This window comes from Nothobranchius furzeri, chromosome 1, assembly GCF_043380555.1.
Source record: "Nothobranchius furzeri strain GRZ-AD chromosome 1, NfurGRZ-RIMD1, whole genome shotgun sequence".
Classification (NCBI taxonomy): Eukaryota; Metazoa; Chordata; class Actinopteri; order Cyprinodontiformes; family Nothobranchiidae; genus Nothobranchius; species Nothobranchius furzeri.
Window position 1 is genome coordinate 63,207,628 of NC_091741.1, and position 19,928 is coordinate 63,227,555.

Genomic DNA, 19,928 nt, shown 5'->3' on the forward strand with positions numbered 1-19,928 from the left:
TAACATCAGCCACGTTCGTAAATCAAATCGGGTTTTTAGAGGAGCAGAAGGAGAAATAGTGTCTGGGATCAGAAGGACCAGTTTAAATCTGGACAATAACGGTTTAAACAAATCAAATCTGGCGTTCTGAGGTGGTTTAGGATCTTGTGAAAGCTCTTCAGCTTGTTTCTGACTCTGTCTGTATTGATGGGCAGAAGTTTAACGTAAAGATGAGCTGACTAATCGATGCTGAGATCTGACGTGACTTTACCCTGCAACCTTGAGTCACGGACCATTTTAGATATGAACCAACTCTAAAAGGGAACACATTGTCTCACAACTTCCTTTGTTATTCAATGTGTCCCACCAGCAGAGTCCCAGAGCTGTGGGGTTGGACTGGTCTGGGTCTGCCCCTGCTTTCTCATGATAAGGGAGGCAGGGCCGTTCTGCTGCTCTGCAAACAGCTGAACTCTTTAGAGAGTGAAGACTGTCGGAGCACAATACAGCCGGGAGCCACTGTGGGAGAGCGACTCAGGAACAACGGTGCAGCCAAGGAGACCACAGAAACACTCTTCCCCCAAATCCCCAATTCTGCACTGAGACCAGAAGATTGCCCTGACTGAGAAAGAAGAGCAACAAAAGCATTCTTTGCTTTCATTCCACAAGTAAAAGAAAAAAAAAACAATTCACTGAGCGAGATCGTTCACTCTGAGATCTAAAATCAAGAAGAAGGGCGTGACAGTGCCGCATCAGAGGAGGATTTGGTGTCATCTTCACACACAAAGTGAAGAGTGGTGTGCTGCATGAAGAAGGAAGCCGTCTGCAAGAAGAAACCAACAGGAACAGGATGAAAACGACTCTGAGGATCACGTGGCTGCTGCTTTTACTGAGTGAGTTCAGTTTCATCCCAAATCTGGGATGAGAAGCTGCTGCTGCTGCTTTTGTTTGGAGACGTGGCCTTGTTGTCTTTTTCCTTCACAGATGATAAAACATCAGTTAAACACAGGAAACAGGGTTGTATCTGTGCTGTAGCAGGTCAAAGGTCAGCATCTCTTTAACTAATAGAAGAACAAATACAAACATTTAGATTATTGGTGTTAGTGAAGGAAATCCTTCCGGGTCTGTTTCCTCAGGTGTGTTTGAATTAGATCTTATTCAGGGAAACCTGCTTCTGTTTGTCCAACGTTTCACTTTTCTTTCCAACTGAATTCAGACTTTTTCATTTTGGGAGCACTAGTTTGGTTTCGTGAGTGAGAGGAGGCTGGGAGTTGTCTGATGATGATAAAACCTGTGAGCATGTTGGCTGAAGACAGGTGGAGATGTTCACAGGGAACGAGGCTCCTGGTGACGGCAGCTTCGTGCAATCATTAGAACTTCTGTCACATCACAAGTGAGTTCAACTGCAGCAGGCCTTCGGTCACCTCCGCTTAGAGACCGTGCTGCTGTTTGTTCTCGTCTGGAACCTTCCAGACACCAGACCAATGCTCACCAGTCTGATCCAGAGCTGAAACGGTCCTCTCTGCAGAGCGTTGGCCAACAGCTTCTTCAGACGGAGGCTGAATAACGAGCTGCACCCCTCACACCCCACCCCCCACTCAAATTGAGAAGCAAAGAAAGTGTTTGTCTTTCATTATGCACCTGCTGCTCTCTCGCCACCGCCGTAGCTCCATTCAGACGGGAGGCTTGGACTTTTTGATGATGTGAAAGAACACAAGCAGCTCTGCCCAAAACGACATCCTAACAACAGCCAGCATGTTGTTTCACAAGCAGCCTGGTGAGAACAGACATCTGCGTCTGTTTGTTCAACATTCTTATCACGGCTAAAGGTAAAAGCGGATCAGGAGCACGACCATGTGCCTTTTATTAGCTTTTGCAGTTTTTACAGCTTTATCTTCAGATCAGCCTGAGGCATCAGGTGAGTTTTAGCCCTTATAAGAGCACGTTAATCCCACAGGGAGGTCTGAAGGAAGTAGACGTCTTTCTCCTCCTCCTCCTCCTCAGGAACAGATGATGCAGTTAAAGATGGGCTATCTGATGGGTGGGATGTCTAGATTTGGCAAATTTTGGTCTTTTTTCTCCAGGTTGTTGTGGGAGCTGTTTGAACTTAGCTGTGGACATCCCAACTACTAAATATGTCATCATCATCATCATCATCTCTGACCTTTTAGCAGACCAACACAGGGTCGTGAAGGCTTCAATAAAATAAAATTCCATCATTTATCATCCACTCCTGAGAAGATTTAAAATCACAGATGTTTATGTTTCATGCTGAATAAAACATTTGTGCAGTCTTATGCAACAAAGCAAAGTCGGTTATTATAAAGTATGAGGATGACTCACAGCTACCAACTTTAGCCTAGCGTTCATTAGCCATAGCAGCTACTGTCTGCAACACTTCAACAAATGTGGTCCCAGTGATTGCTTCATTAACTCCACAGGTTCAGGGGGTGTTTGGTTAAGAATACAGAAACTGATTGATTATTGTGAAGGATTTTCATGTTGATTGGTGGGTTAGGGTAGGGCTTTACATAACTTTGTTAGCACGTAAGAGGATTTCCTTGTCTGATTACACTATTTATTGTTTTTTATTGGGGGGGGGGGCTTGCTGAGGTCAGGTGGCGTGGCGAGGCTGCAACGCCCACCACATTATCTTTTGTCTTTTGGTCTCCAGTAAATAAACAATTTCTTTTTCATGGTACATTAACATAAGCCAGAAGAATTTAAAAAGGTGAAGCTTGGTAAAGCAGCAGTCTGACACGACACTGATCTACTCAAGAACTACTATGACAGAGGACAAAATCCCAAAATGGTCAAACAGTCAGAAATCCTTTTGTTTGTGTGTGTGAGTTTTGAAAGCATCGATCTGAAGGTGTCTAACTCAGGAGTGACAGCAGGAAGGTAGGTGGATTCCCAAACCGCACGCTGAAAAGGGCTTTAAGTAAAACTTAAAAAAGACTTTATGAATGAAGTCAGGCAAAATTTGCTGAAATATGATAAATCTGGTCAAAGGTGATATCAACATCCTTAGATCAAAGGCCAAGCCTGAACACCTAAAATAAATTTTATCTGTTGGTATAAACTGGAAACTAGAAACAGGAGAGGATCGTCCCTTATCAGTTCTCTCCAGGACTTCCTAACCTTCACACACACCGTTGTTCTTCTGCATCTGCTGCTTCACAACTCGTCCACTTCCTACAAGATAACCGCAGCTGGGACTCTGACCTGTCCACACTCAATCGGCAGCGAAGGGAGCATGTGTGGTCTCCATGGGAACATGTGAAAAAGACAGCCTAGACAGCCTATATGAACCCTTTTTAGCTTAACAGCTGTTTAATGGGATGTCCAAACAGTTTTACGTTTACAGACTCATGGTGGTCAGCAGAAATCAGGTCTTTGTTAAATTCTAAAGATTAAACATTGTGAGTTCATCATGCGCACAGTAGAAGAAGAAACAATTTTTTTATGTAGCGATTCTCAAAAGAACAAAAAATAAATAACTAAAATAAGATTAAAAATATATAAATATAACGATTGCAAAAAATATTGTCATAAAAAATGCAGAAAATAAAATATTTTAATTTTTAAAATGGGAAAGAAGAAAGAAAAGAAGTAAAGAAAGCAAGGAAGGAAGGTAAGGAAACATGTTCCCCTCTACTATTAAATTCTCATTTTGCTGCCTGTATTAGATGCCAAAATTACAAATTAAGCTAAAAAATCAATAAGATAAACAGGCGTGCAAAAACACATTAAAAATATAATCTAAATATAAACTGTAAAGAAATGTGAACTATGCAGGACATTATGTGTGTATTTGTGTAAATAATGTGCTGAAAAGTGTGTTTCTATCTAAAAGTTATAATTAAATAACTAAAAGTTATAACCCTAACCCTACTATCGTACCTGTTTATCTAGCCTTCTGAACAACCTCTGTTTGCAAAAATAGCACCAATGTCCTACAAAATGATTAGCTAGTGGCTATATTTCCCTCTTGCACCTTTCGCACAGGTGAGCACAGACCTTCTATAGTCATCTCATCCTTCACCCAATCATGCAGCCCTTCATCGTGATGACAGTTTTATTGGCTATGTGCCTGTGGGGTTGGATTCAGGGTCAGAGCTTGTGAACTAGATCTGTGTACAACAGAGTAAAGGTGTGTCCTTTCACAGAGGCTGACCATCACAAGCTCTAGAGCAGGGTGCCTAATCCTGGTCCTGGAGGGCCGGTAACCAGCATGCTTTAGCTGCTTCTCTGCTCCATTGTGCTTGATTCAGTGGTTGGGTCACCTGTTCAGCTGCTGATCACCTGCTGATGGAAATCAGGTGTGTTGAAACAGGAAAACAACTAAAACATGCTGGATAAAAAGAGACCATGCACCATCGTTTAAGACAGAGGCTTTCAAATGTAAAACAGACATAGCTAGGAGGCTCTGCTGTCAGAACCAAAACGAGCAGCCGTCAGGGCTTAATGTTTGTGCTGAAATGACATAAATGTGTGTGAAAGTTTGTAAAATCAAGATAAGAGGAACCATAGAAGATCAGAGCTCTGACTAGCTGTTAACTCATCAGGTCTTTCAGGAAGTTATATTAAAAATTTCAGATAAGAAGTTTGACAAGTTTCCCAGAAAACACATTAGAGTGGCTGAAACGTCCCTTTAAGGGTCTCGTTCACTCATTATTTCACTAAATCTGTTGTGGTCTCTAGTACACATAAATGCCTTGTGAGGTGTGTTCTTTGGAAAGAAATGCTCTGCTTTCAGTAAGCAGAGGTTTGTCTGAGTTGCGGACGGGAAAAGACGGGATTACGTGTGTTGCTCATTAATATTCATGAGCTGTAAAGGCTTCAGAGGTTCTGACAGCAGCAGTAGCTTCGGCTAGCTCTCTGCTGGTCGCACCACCAGCACAGCCTTCCAAGGTCTCTTTGACGTAGAAGAGGCTGGTCTTCCACAGTCTCTCAGTGAGCCAGACCTTCCACAGTCCTGGCCAGACTCTCAATGTTCTCTCTGGTAACTTGAGTTATTCCAAATTTAGGAAATCCTGTAGGATGTCACTCTCAAAAGGTGTAGACATAAATGTGAAAGATGAATTTGTGTTTAATTAAAGTGCTGACACGTTGTGCTTTATTACAGCCACACAGCTGAACACTTCTCAAATCAGTTTGACCAAAAAGTGAAGGAACTTTATCAAAGTTCCTCCTGAACTTCCTCTTCGTCTTGTTTTTCACCTGCCTGGCCTGAGCCCGTCATCATCATACCTTTAGTGTTTCACATAAGGAACAAAGGTCCTAGTTAATCCAGATTGGAGATTAAAAAACTCCTTCAGGTCTCGACTGCAGCAGAATTCAGACAATCCTTTTCTTAACAGTGAAGTCATTTCATCTTGTTTTTTCTCCTATTTTCATTTTGCTATTGACTACAGTTTTTTCAAACGGTTATCAATATAAAAATATTTTCAGGACATCCTCACCTAGTTTTAGACGCTGCTACCTTGAAGGTAATGTAGGATTTGTTTTTTAAAATGTCAAACTTTTTAAAAGTAATGCAGTCCTTTAAAACTCACCTTGAACCTAAAACAGATCACCTGAACAGTATTTCAGACTCAAAGTGGTTAAAGGCCAGCAGCAGACCTTCCTGAACAGCCTAAATACTGACGGATTCAGAGACATGTGTTTTCTGTGCAGATGTTTGTCAAGCTGGATGCTCAGCAGAAAGTAGTAACCTCTGCTGTGTGTAAAGTATTTCATCACCGTCCAACTATGAAGATTCACCTTCACCTCTGTTCTAACCCTGCACTCCCTCCCCCAGCACGCCACGCCACACACCCAGGTGCCCATTAATCAGTCCTGTGGCTGGTACCGCCATGGGCGTCCTCCCTCTTGTTATTTGGCTTCTTCCATCCTTTACTCCTAACTGTCTCAGCAATCTTCCCCCACTCCTCAAAGTAGAGAAAAACACTAGACTGCTGGTTTTATTAGCTTTACGTAGGAGAGAGAGAGAGAGAGAGAGAGAGAGAGAGAGAGAGAGAGAGAGAGAGAGAGAGAGAGAGAGAGAGAGAGAGAGAGAGAGAGAGAGAGAGAGAGAGAGAGAGAGAGAGAGAGAGAGAGAGAGAGAGAGGAAGTATTTGGACCTCCTGATCCTGCAGAGATGTTTTCAGCTTTTCCCAAATTGAACATTGTTTATTTGACTTGCAAATGAATATTTTACGTTACTCAGCTGAAAACTGTTTTTATCATTTAGAGAGCACAAATGTTATATTTTAAATGTTTATTTTTGATATTTAGTTGTTTTTTTTTTAGAAATGTTTATAATATACAATATATGAGGTGTAATCTTGTTTTTGCATACATGTGACATAATGCATGATTGTAAGATGTGCCTGTTTATTTATCGGTTATTTGAAAGTTGCTGAATGGAGATGCAACACTCTCTATCCTATCATTTTAAGAAGATGCATTTAAGTTGTGAAACTCACAGTCCAGCCACTAGAGCAGGGGTGCCCAATCCAGGTCCTGGAGGGCCGGCATCCAGCAGGTTTTGTGGTTTATCTGTTCATACAAACTTGATATGGATGTTGACTCGCCTGTGCAGCAGCTCATGAAGCTCTGCAGAAGCCTGCTAACCACCTGCTTAAGCAGGGTTACCCCCCCCGCGCACTAGAGGGTATAAAATGTAAAATATATGCGTGGAATTAAAAAGTCACACAGAAACCGGGCCGATTGATTTAACTTCACAAGTGATGCTACGTGATGGAGCTCAGTCGTGCTGGTGTCGTGTCGTGGTGTAGGGTGCTGGGTGGGGTCTGAATGAATGAGTGGCTGATGAACACAACCAAACATCTTAACCTACAGCCTCGTCTCCCATTCCCGTTTGCTAACACAACTTTCATTCAGGCTTTTTTTTCATGTCTCCTCCTCCTCCTTCTGTTCCCACTTTTCATGTCCTCCACCACCGTCCCACAGACAGATGGACAGGGGGGCAGTTGGACCCCCCACAGGGTCTTGCTGCTGCAGGGTCCTCACGAAGGGAGTAGCACAAGGTTGCTCGTGAAGCCAGTGAGACCTTTGTGGGAGCTGTCAGCAAGCTAACGGGGCAGCTTTGTTCCTCACAGCACCAGAGCAGCCACCTTGTTGTCATTTCAGAGTGTGTTACTTTAGTCTGGGGTGGAAATCATTGAATAATATGTAGGCAAATATGTTGGTGATTCATCTAGCAGCATACCACATCTTCAAATTAGACACACCAGACCTTCCCATGAGTTCCGTACAAGCGAAGGCTAAATGAAAGGATGGTATGGCGCTGATTGTTTGTGTGCATTCTGCTGCGCCAGTTTCCTTTCAGCCCAACAACGCTGTTGATCAAACTTGGAAGTCAAACAAAGTTCCAAATCAACTGAGCTGTTTCCTGTCACTGAAGTGAGCCAAGAGGTAAAAAGAGGAGCCAGGGAAAGGACAGGGAGTGGGTTCTCACAGCCTCGACTGTTTGACCCACACAGGAATCACCAGAGTTTTCCAGCCTTCACACACGGCAGTGGCGCGTCGTGTCTCAGAGCTGAGGACGCGGACATGTTCGGGCTCCAGATGATGGAGCGCAGATCAGAGTCCAGCAGCAGCTGTCCGATGTATGAGAAAGGGTGGTTCAAAAAACTTAAAAAACAGCAAAAACAGAAACGGTAAAGCTTCAGTTCTGTCGTTTGTATAGCTCATTGCAGGTTCTGTCCCTGGTTTTAATGAATTTCTTCCATATTCTAAATAAGTTTTATAAGTTTCAGTATTTAAAAGCAAACACGTTGTACAAAGGGCTTCCTTTATACACAAGACCACCTCAAATTAAAGTTGTTTACAAAAGATATTGCTTGTTTAGGGAGGAGAAACATGGTGTAACATGCATCAGTGTGTGTGTGTGCATGCAGGCGTGTGTGTGTTTAAGCCTGTTTTCCTGAAGGATGTGTACCAAAGAATGTGTGGGTGAGATAAAAACAGCCTCAGTGTTGATAAAAGCAGAATCAGGTGGTGCCGCCCGCTGTAAAACAGACGCATCAGCGACAGCTCGGGTCAGAGGTCATGCCAAACACATGGAGAGGCCAGCTAATGCATTGATGTGAATCTGAGACACAATTTGAAGATGTGAGAATTGATGGATTCAGCTACATTAGATGGAATCATCTGTATATAAATCTGGATTATCCCTAAAAATACATCTAATACATTTTTTGTGTGCCTGAAGGGAATCTGAATGTCACCAAATGTAAACAAACTAATTCAATCAATTCCTGATTGTCTCATATTTCCAACTTCACGTGAAAAGCAAACAAACCCCGCCATGTTACCGTTTTAGAAGCAGGGTTCACACTGAGGTAAGACTTTAAAACTCTTTTAAATTACTGATTTCAGTTCAAATTCAAAGTGAGGTTCGTCACCAGCCACGGAGAAATGTATGAATGGTTGCTCTGAAGCCTGTCTGGTCCATAAATTGTCCCTAATCAGAAGGACTTCTCAGGCTGAAGAGCTCGGCCACTCTTCCTCTCTTAGTGACAGTGTCGGGGCAGCAGGCCGAGGGCCGATGACAGATAAATCTGTGCAGCTCCACTCAGCCAGCCTCCACTCGGTCAGAGCAGCACTCGTCCATAAACACTGCAGACTAATAAAGTTTTTCTGTTTAGTCCACCACGACTTTCTGTAGTTGCCTCCAGATCAGCGAGAATTAAGTTAAGTTAAGAAGCATTTTTAAACTTTATTTTTGACAATGGTGTTTATCAAATTACATTCCAGATCCATCTGAGCTCAATTTTGATGTAGGTCCAGGGGATTACAGCTAAATGGGGAAATGCACCACTGATCTAGGTACCAGCCTGTTGAAGCTTCATGTGGATGTACCACCGCCAGGTGGGTGAGGTTCGGTGGGTGGTGGTTTCAGGTCATTGTGTTCCATCCGTGGAGTCTGCTAAGGATTGTTCTTAGGTCACTCAAAACATGCCGCGGTCACGGGTGTGGTGCTTCCAAGTTTATTGTGTGCAGCATCCTGTCCCGGTGGTTATAAATAGAGAAAAAGAAGAAGATGGAGAGCCGAGCTGTAGCTCACTGATGTCCCGACAGCAGGAAGTCCTGGCGCAGGAGCCTAATGTGGACCCGGTAAACCCACGGAGGTCGTGATTAAATGTGCAGGTTCAGCTTTTATGTGCCAAATGTTTAAATAACACTTAACAGCAAACGTTCACTTAAAGTTAGTTTGTTCTTTACTATATTTCTTTATCATTATTATTATAAAATACTTATAAATCCGGTAGTATAATCACCATGGTTACAAATATTTATGGCTGCTAAAATGTTTTTAGATGCTTATGAAAAGGTGTATTTAATTTATTTGGTCTAATATGAGTTCACATCTTTCAACTTCTCCATTTTAAATGCTTATGTTTATTAAGCTTTGATCTCGTGCTTACGTGTGTAGTTGCTGCAGAGGCAGCTTTTTGTCATTTTTTTCCAATACCAAAATAATTGTAGCTTAAAGGGATGATGCACCCTATGCGTTTTATTTCGCGTAAACCAATGAACGTTGCATGCTGATGGTTTTGTTGTCTTTTGTCCTCAGGCGTGTGTTCAGCAGAAGAAGAGACAGTCACCTCTCCTGTGCCACAGAAACATACGGTTGTAACATCAGCAGGCGTTCCCACTGCTGTAATGACTACAACCAAAGTGCCCGATACAAAGGCAGTGACTACAGCACCGCCCACAACTGCACAAGCTACTGAAGCTACTACCACCACAAACAAGCTTGCACAAGAACCAACAACGACAACAACAGCGCTAGCAGCAACATCTATAATACCTACAACAGCAAAGCTAGAAACAACTCAACCAACAAGCGTTGGCACGAGTAACTCACCTACACCTGTCACTGATAAGTCTCCCCTTGGGAAAAATCCCACCTCTCCTACTGTGGCTGTCAGTAAACCCACAGCCATCGCTCCAGCGCCTGATGGTACTAGCAGCCCGGGGGCAGGGTCCACCACACTACAGGAAGCAACATCTTTTAAACCCACTGAAAGCTTTACATCCAGTGATGGTAACAATCTCAATGCGGCTGCAGACACGGAAATAACGACTTCTTCAGTTGATCTGACGTCAGGCCAGCGCATCGACACCACATTACCAGTAACCCAGTGTCCAGGTGGAGGTATGTGTGGTATTTAACCATTGAATCTTCTAGGCATAGAAGTGATGCATGAGTTGTTGTTAGGGATGTTTCTGTTTGAATTTTGAGAGGGTTAACATGACGTAAAGAATTTAGAGCACTGAGGTTGTCTCTCCTACATCCCTTTTACCTAAATGTTTTAATCTCATTCACTGGCATTCCACAAGGCTGTGTCCTCTCACCACTTTTCTTCTGTGTACACCAACAACTGCCAGAAATGGCATAATGGCAGATTAATTTTGAAATTTGCCTGAAGAATCTGATACAGTAATAAGTATGGTGGTACAAATCATGGGTCTGCTGCAGATGTTGTAATGAGGCAGTTTTGCATCAAAATGTTAACCAAACAAAGAAAACGTGCATTCTTTTGATTTTCTTTTCCTCCCATGAAGGGATGGGTGGTGGAGTCTGTGGAGAAGTAAAAACTATATTTCTGTGATTATATTGAAATGCTGAGCTTTTTGTTTCCGGTTTGCAAAAACAAATTCACCTTTCTATGGACAGACCACTCGTGCCTATTGTTTCTATAGCCACGACGTCACATTTCTTCCATAACTTTTCATTGATTTGCTAGGATGAGACTCTCAGCATTAAGTTAAAGCGTTGAGGGATAAAGCAGAACATGCTCTCTGATCTCACCAGACAGGTGATGGAGGCTAAACGTTTATGGGTAGACATTCAGTTCAGCCTTCCTCCATGAACAACATCTGCTACATCCTCTAATCTCTACAGCCTTCGCTTTTACAAATCAAGTTTAAGGAAAAGTTGTGTGTGTGTGTGTGTGTGTGTGTGTGTGTGTGTGTGTGTGCGTGCGTGCGTGCGTGCGTGCGTGCGTGCGTGCGTGCGTGTGTGTGTGTGTGTGTGTGTGTGTGTGTGTGTGTGTGTGTGTGTGTGTGTGTGTGTGTGTTGGGTGTAGCTTGGCATCAAAGACTTGTTATTTAACTGGTGCCTCATTACTGCTCATTGTAGAAACCAGCAAAGTAACCCCAGCAGCTGCAGAGTTGGCGTCGACTCAGATCTTATCAACTGTGAACCCAGCAGTCACCTTCACCACCTCCATCCTCAACAAGGCTACTACCACTGTAAGGACATCATATACCACAGCTGAAGCAAAGTTGCAGAAAACCACCAACTCTTTCCCGGCTAAGACAAATACATTCACTGTAAGCAACAGAAAAGACTGGACACACAGCTTTTACAGTAATTGTGAAAGGGACTTTTTATATATCTAATGTTTCTCTTTTTTACAGTATTCTCTACTCAGTGGGCAGGAGGTAAGCTTTTGCTTTGCTCTAGTATACAGTTTAGTATCATCAGGTGTCTGGTCACAAAATGTCTCATGGACTCTAGTGAAACTCTTAGAATAGTTTTGATGAACATCTAGAACTGATTCATTTTTAGAATGACCTGACCATCACAACATATCTATCCCAGTGAAGTCACACACACACACACACACACACACACACACACACACACACACACACACACACACACACACACACACACACACACACACACACACACACACACACATTGTAACTGATACAGAAAGCTGCAGTTGATGCATTTCTACGCTACGTCTTTCATTTTTAAGTTTGTGTTTCTTTTCATCTCTATCAAGCACACAGACTGCATCTATTCAATAAAACAAACAGGGCACTCAACACAATAGCAGTTCTGATTCTCATCAAGCTTTTGTCCAGTTGGAGGAAAACCCACCCAACCCTTCCCTCATCACAACAGAACTAAAAACAGTAATGCTGTTTCATACAGACACAGTGACTCTTTTTCAACTTCCTGTCATGAAACATTTTATTGCCACAAATAAAAATTGTGCTAATTTATACAATTTATGCACAGAGACAAGAAAGAATTAATTACCCACCTTAGTACATTTCTTTTTATATGTAGTGTTATAACAGCTAAACCTTTGCAACTTAATGGCAGGAATCACTAAAACAGTAGCCACATTTTTTAAGTTTTTTTTTTAAGTTCATCCATCCATTCTCCTCTGATGACCCAGGGTTGGTCACGGGGCAGCGGCCTAAGCAGAGACGCCCTGACTTCCCTCTTCCCAGCCACTTGGGCCAGTTCTTCCAGGGGAAGCCCAAGGCATTCCCTGGCCAGCTGAGAAACATAGACCCTCCAGTGTGTCCAGGGTCTTCCTTTAGGTCTCCGCCCGGTTGGACGTGCCCAGAAAGCCTCACCAGGGAGGCATTCAAGAGGCATCTTAACTAGATGACTGAGCCTCAACTGGCTCCTCTCAATGTGGAGGAGCGGCGGATCTACTCCAAGCCCCTCCCAGATGACCAGACACGCTGTGGAAAAAACCCATTTCAACTGCTTGTATCCGCATTCTCATTCTTTAGGCCACTACCCAAACCTCGTCACCATATGTGAGGGGAGGAACGTAGACTGATCAGCAAATCAAGAGTTTTGCCTTACGGCGCAAAGCCCTCTTTTCACCACTAAAGATCGGTACAACAGCCGCATCTCTGCAGATGCAATCCGCCAATCAACCTCCCGATCCATCTTCCCCTCACTCATGAACAAGACCCCGACATACTTAAACTCCTTCACTTGGGGCAGGACCTCGTCCCTGACCTGGAGAAAGCATTCTACCCTTTAATGCATAAAACTGAGCACATGGATCATTTACGAACTCTTAATTTCAAAGAAGACCAGTTCATTATAGCATTCCTCCTGCTAGAGTTTATTTATCAGAACTTCTTTTGTTTTGATAGATGCTAAAGAACATGCTCAAGAGCTGGGAATCTAACCCCCAACCCTCTGGTTAAGATAACAGGCTGTCCCTCTGAACCGGTTCTTTTTCAATGTATTCAGGTCTGGTTGTTTCCTCATTAAAGATGAAAAACACAATTTACTATAAACATCATGTATTTGCTACAAAAACACCAGACTGTCGTCAAGAGAATGGGAACCTGACGTTTTGTATTTGAGTGTAAAGCATTTTTATTCACATTAAAATCTTATTTTAAAAGATTCCCACCCCTAGGGGGCACCTAGACTTAGTTTCCAGAAGAACAGGAAGAAGTGATGCCTGCTAAAATAAGAATAAATTGAATCAAGGATTCCAAAGAGGAAAAGTGTCTGTGTGAACTTTTCCTGCCTTTTACTAATTTCCTTCTTTCCTACACTTCTGTTGTATCCTCACTGTCCAGTCCGACTGCCCACACAGCTCCCATAATCCACACACCACAGCGCGGTCAGATCTGCCCTCACCTCTGACCCTTCTGCCCTCTCCCCAGCATGTACTGACTGATTTAGACTGCACCGTTTAAAGGTGTGTTGCATCACTTTCAGACAAAAGAAAATAAAGATCTGTTGGAATTGTGTAAGAAGCTGATGCCGGATTGGCAAAGTGGAACCTGCATCCTGACGTGGCGACATCACAACAACAAAGTCCTGTTCGACAGAGTGGAGCTCAACGGCAAAGGTAGGAGAGCCTCCATTGTTCAAAGAGTCTGACCTTAAACAGCTTTTTGATTCAGTTCTTTCTGACTGACCTCACAGTGAAGACCAGCCTGGCTAACAAGTATTACGAAGAAATGACTAAGGAGGATCCTCCGGAGGTAAGAAGCCTCTCCTGTGTAAGTGAGGTTTATGTGTGTCAGTGCAGGAAGTGATCATTTTGTTGCTGTTGAAGAAACCAACAGATTATAAAACACTGATCGCCATCCTGGCCTCCTGTGGAGCTCTACTCATCATGATCGTCATCCTGACCGTCTGTGCGACGCACCATCGTAAACCGTGCAACGAGAACCAGGTAAAGCATTTCTCGTCTGGCTCGTCCAGACTGTTCAGTGTTTACGTGAACAGGATAGATTAGTAATTAGTTTTCCCAAATTCTATTAAGGGTGCAATAAGTAATACTTTTACAGTGAAATAATCACAAAAGTCTAATGTCTTAATTGTAATGAAAATAGATTACCTTCTCAGCTGGCTGGGGTGTTGCCAGGTTTTCTTAGCCAAATAGGTAGCGCATTCATTCACCAATCCATAGATCGGAGGTTCAAATCCTGCCTTAGTATGGGCCGAGGCGTCCTTGGACAACATGCCAGTCCCCACCCAATTGTCATTCTTGGTCAAGATGTCAATCCCCACCCTATTATCCCTAAATGAAAGAAAAAATGCAGAATAAGGACACAGTCTTTGGCCCAATCCCATAACTCACTCTTCCACCCTTGCGCCCTTCAATTGTACGTTCCTGGCCAGGGGTGCAAGTAGGGTGGTCCCAACTCTTCAGTGCTTACGTTGACCACGCCTATTTTGTATGCCTGATCAGCACTCCGGCCAAGTCTGTATTGATGCAGACTTCAGCAAAGGGTATTTCCCACAATCCAGTGCTGGGAGTTTTGAGAAAAAGGTGGAGCAATGGCTCAAGTGCTCTTTCTGAAAAATGTGTATTTTCAAATTGAAGAAGTTCATTTTAGGACAATTAATGATATTTAATCATGCTCTGAATCTTTGAAAGCATCAAGCCGGAGTATTTATTTGTTCCGATGGCACCATCTAGTGGCTGAAAAGCATATCGCACCGAGTCGGTCGATCCATTTTCTTAAGATTGTGACTTCACGTTCTTGCTTATAAATGTGCTTCTGTAGCCGACAAGCAGAGCTAAAACACGCTGTTTTACAAGTATTATTCTCATGTCATGTTGTATTTTCATTTTCTAAAGACTTACTTGTCGATGAAAAGTTCAACTCTGCATCAGCTGAGGTATTCCCTAAATACCTCAAGCGGTTAAATTCCTTAAGCAGTAGTCTAACGCTATTGGTTAGTTCTGGTCAGCACCCAGTTTCCTACTGCACGGAGCTCTGCGGGACAGGGGCGTGCTTAGCAAAAAAGTTAATCAAAAAGACGTATTGTTTACATTATATCACCATACATGATGAGATAATCACTTTTATTGATTTCTTACATCATTTCTGAAAGGAGAAAACTCTGGATTGCTGCTTTAAACTAAGATTTATTACGAACAGCAATGAAAGTAAATTTTGTCAAATAATTGTTTGTTTAAAAAATGTTATTAAATTTTTTTTAAAGTAGCACAAACAGCGACCAGCATCCCAGCATGCATCACACTCGATGACAGCAATGCTCCCTGTCCCAATTCGGCACACTTGTGTACTACATACTCAAACCCTACTGAGCACTTTCTCCAAGTGCACTTCACAGAAGACCGTTGAGTGCAGTGCGAGTATTGGGATTGGGATGTTTTTACAATCTGTCATGCCTCCATACTTCCTGGTTCCAGAGCCAATCATATTTTACCCTGTAGGGTTGCCAAGTCTTCAAAGCAAACTCTGTTGCGCCGGCAAAAAGCAGCAGCATTGTGGACAGTGGAGGCCAATAAAAGGAGCCCAGAAGCAAAAGAAAGCACAAAAATATACATTTTACCCTAGTATCAGTGATGAATGCTAATGGTGAATTCGAAAAAATTGTTGACACTAAAAATATGTCAAGTTAATTTTTCAGTTACCAGTCACTCGACATTGCAGTGAAATGCGCCTATCAACTAACTAAAGCTTGGTTTATGCTTGACGCTTTCACTTTCCGCTCGCTGATGGAATGCGCTTCACAACTCGCAGCGTTTATGGTTCATGAGGCTTGTCTCTGCTGTGAGCCAATATTCTCCCAAACTGAACGGGACAGCATGGAGCCCTACAGCATGCATCCAACACTACACCATAGTAGAAGTAGAAATTACTGTTTACAACATGGCATTCCAGCATTTTTTAACAGCATCCTCATCTTTTCCAACAGTGTGAGCTATTTCTCTCCAAGAATTATTAACAACATGTTGATCACGGTGATCTCTGAGAGCTGAATCATACAGATGTCTGTATTTACGAAACTCTGCCATACTAGTTCTTGCCGGCCCGCCATGTTTTTCCGTGTGGTTAGAAAATTTCCTAGGTGCGCGTTCCGGAAATTTTGGGCCGTGCAGAGGCGCGGTGGAGGGGCGTGGTTGTTAAAATGACGCAAAATGACACAACTTTTCCGCGCGGAGCCGTGCGGACCGCGCGGAGCCGTGAGGACGTCGTGGACGCGTCAAGCATAAACCAACCTTAACTAACTAACTTACTTACTTACTTACTTATTTACTTACTTACTTGCTTGCTTACTTGCTTACTTACTTACTTGCTTGCTTGCTTACTTACTTACTTACTTGATTACTTACTTACTTACTTACTTACTTACTTACTTGCTTGCTTGCTTGCTTGCTTGCTTACTTACTTACTTACTTACTTACTTACTTACTTACTTACTTACTTACTTACTTACTTACTTAATTACTTACTTACTTACTTACTTACTTGCTTGCTTGCTTGCTTGCTTGCTTACTTACTTACTTACTTACTTACTTACTTACTTGTGACTGACTCACCTTCACTGTTTATCTAGAATCTTCTGATGCTGATTCTAAAATGGCAACCTTTGCTCAGAGCGGTTTTGATACCTGGTCTGCAGTACCCAGATTTGACCACAGGATGTCATTTTTACTTCATGCACCTTTAAATATTCAAGTTCTGTAACAAATGTTTAAACCCTTCTCTGAAGGATTTAACAGTTATATTATTCAAACAGATTAGAAAAGGGGCCTTAAGAAAATAAAGAATTAAAAAAAATCTGTAAATTAAAAAAAACTTTTGAAAATCTATTTTTTTTATCCAAAAAAATTCATAATTATTCTTTAATGGTAATTATTTATTTGGACCTATAGTTTAATTGACAATAACCATTATTTTTTTCATATTGTCCCTGTTAGTAGTTCAAGTGACGGCATAACTGATTAAATTATTAAAACTTCTCGGGGTGACAAGAGTAGCTCAAGCCTGGACCTTCAGCTGGTCAACCTGAGAAAAACATTTTAAAAGCTCTAAACTAATCTCCTCTTGATTTGTTCATCCACCAGCCTTAAAGCTACTGGTTAAGAGAAAAAGGTATTTTTATTTATTTATTTATTTATTTATTTATTTATTTATTATGAAATGACTAATAAATTCCATTTTCTGGCCCAACACTCAACATTAATTATTTGCAGAACATAATGTTTTAGTCCAAATATTTTTGTGCATTTCAACTTTGCAGCAATATCTGACGGAAGAGCTGCACACAGTGGAGAACTGTTACCATGACAACCCCACGCTAGAGGTAATGGAGGTGCAGCCGGAGATGCAGGAGAAGAAAATGGTGCTGAATGGGGAGTTTAACGACAGTTGGATCGTTCCCATCGACAACCTGATGAAGGAGGACCTCCTAGATGAGGAGGACACCCACCTGTGAGGACAATCCAGGACCAGAACCTCGACTATCACCATGCACTCCTGACTCATGTTGCTTCAGGAAACCCATCCTTATGGAGCCTGTTGGATGTTCTGCTGTTATTTTGTACAGCAAAGATCAAAAATTTTTGGTAAAACTCTTGTAAATTAATCACTGGTGTGTTTATATTTTAACTTGTCTTATTTTCCATCTAAATTGGATTTGTGATCACATACAAGGCTGGAAAAGGCTTGAGAAAGCACCAGTGGATGTTAGGATTAAAGGAATTGTTCCTTCCAGAAGAAGTGGGAATGTAAACCATCTTAGGGGCTTCCAGAAATACTAAGACGACCTCAGGAAACTTTAAGCATCCTAAGATGTTGAGACGTGCTGCAGTACAGCTGATATCATGCAGAGAAGTGACACACGTGCGAATAAAAACACGGCAGTTTAGCAGTTCATCCAATTATCCCACAGGTCAGAGGTTACATCACAAGAATGCTTCACGTTTTCCTTTTCTGGCCTTTTTAATTACATCAGTTAAGATCGGTTCTGCACATTTAACTATTATTATCAAGCAATGCCACCGCTTTAGGTTTAGTAGATAATTGAGGTTTTTGATATTATGGTTCTGTTCATGGTTGAATCAAAACAAAGATTTCTACAGTCAGACGGCAAACCGACCCAGTTCCATACTGGGAAGAGTTCCTGTCAGATGTTGTCCACAGAAACCAAAGCTGTAGTTTAGAAGGTTTTAAAAACGCACCGTAATGGTCACAACTACAACTTGGAAGCACAATTTCTAAAATAGAACAAAATGAAGGCGAGAAATGATCTGGAGGCTCCAGGAGTAGCTGGAGGTGTTTTATCAGCTCTGTCTGAATGGACCAGGAGGAGTTGGGATTACATTTGGAAGTTGGAAATTCTGAGTTTCCAGAAAACAAAATAAAAAGAATTCACTTTAAAGCGAAACTAGCTTCACGATGTTTCCATGCAGAGACAAAGTCATGACCTTTACTGTAATAATAGTAGCCTGTCCTCCATTACGTCAGTCACACGCAACTCTGATAACATTTATCAGAAAATACTGAGCTGATGTTTGCACGGTCCGCTTTAGAACATGTAGAACTGTTTTTACTAGTTGGGATCTGGATGGTTGTTGGGAAAATTGTTCCAACTTCAAGGAATAGCTAGCTATTTTAATAGAAACGTTGACAAAAATAGATGTTATTAGTGCAAAACGACCAGCAGGATGGAAATGAATAACTGCATTAATTAATTTTCCTTGTTGCCTTAATCAGAGTTCAGCTTTGAAATGGCCATTATTCAGCAGCAGCATGGTGATCACCTGTAAATATAGAGAATAGACCTGTGATCAGTAAGCTCTGACAGAAAGCTGCTTTAAACTAAAATAAACCCTGATGGTAGTTTTGAGCTACCAGGACTGTCAGCCGGGTTAGAATCAGAGATCCGCTCTGAAACAGCTCAAAACACTGTTTTGGTTGGGGGTGGGTGGCTGTAATACAGCTGAGACGGTTCAGTTAAGTTGGTCGTAACTGGGCTGATTATTGTCCCAAACTGTAAATAACTGCTATTGTTTTTATTTTAAGCTGCTACAGATGTATCAGATCACCCATCAGAACCAAACATGGTTTAAATTTTCTGTTCTGTGTTCATTAAATGTGTGGTTGACTGAAAAACCATTTTTAATTATTATTTCTGATTATAATCGGTCACTCTGAGAACATTTTCTACACCTATCTCCTGCTTTAGCTTCTGATAGAAAATAGATGGTGAAATGCCAGGATTTGAAAATCCTCACATATCTATGTCACACTGTGAATTTACGTTCATGGCGTCAGCCTTCTTGGCTCACACCCGCCCACAGGACAGCTTAATTTTTTATTTTATTTTTTGCAGCGAGGAGAGAGCCTAGTCTTGGTGATAGAGACTGCCACATGGCTGAATTTATTCTGTTAGCCAACAGAAGCAAGGTGTGTGAATGTCATTAATAATAAAGAGAAATCCTGCTGTTTTCAGCCCACCTCTGCACCAGCAAACATCTGCATCTCAGAACAGGAGCATCATAGCTTTTTTAATGACTCATAAAGGCATTGATTTACACTAGAAAACACTGCAAATGTATTGAGTAAACAAGTAAACCACACCTTTAACTTTCGCTTCTGAAGCCCCACATATAAAAGCGAATTAGTCCTACCAAGAGCCCTTCGTCCTGAGTTTGTTTCCTTGTTTGTTTGTTATAGCGGTTTCATTTATTATAGCCATTTTGTTCTCACCAAAGTATGTAATCAGTGTTTTATATATTTATGTATGGTTTGTTTGCTGCTGAAGACAAACAACAGGGGTCTGACACACTGGAAGCTGTAAAAAGTCAATGCCATGAGGCCGTCGTGTTTTTGTATCTTAAAATTTGCTAATAAAAAAACTGTTTTATCACCAGAAATCTGCA

The 19,928-nt window shown here is 41.9% G+C and overlaps 1 protein-coding gene across 2 annotated transcripts; it reads left to right on the top strand.

Annotated features, from left to right (window-relative positions):
• The first annotated feature begins 349 nt into the window (after window positions 1-349).
• On the top strand, window positions 350-19,922 carry podxl (podocalyxin-like). Of its 2 annotated transcripts, none has more exons than XM_070549739.1 (8): window positions 350-869; window positions 9,563-10,147; window positions 11,135-11,328; window positions 11,416-11,439; window positions 13,493-13,625; window positions 13,703-13,761; window positions 13,836-13,955; window positions 17,285-19,922. In XM_070549739.1, exons 1-8 carry the CDS (start codon window positions 827-829, stop codon window positions 17,477-17,479), a joined length of 1,353 nt encoding a protein of 450 aa, XP_070405840.1. In that variant the 5' UTR covers window positions 350-826; the 3' UTR covers window positions 17,480-19,922. The 2 variants fall into 2 exon arrangements, with proteins under 2 accessions (XP_070405840.1, XP_070405846.1); XM_070549745.1 differs by lacking the exon at window positions 17,285-19,922 and adding an exon at window positions 17,109-17,264.
• The last annotated feature ends 6 nt before the right edge of the window (window positions 19,923-19,928 follow it).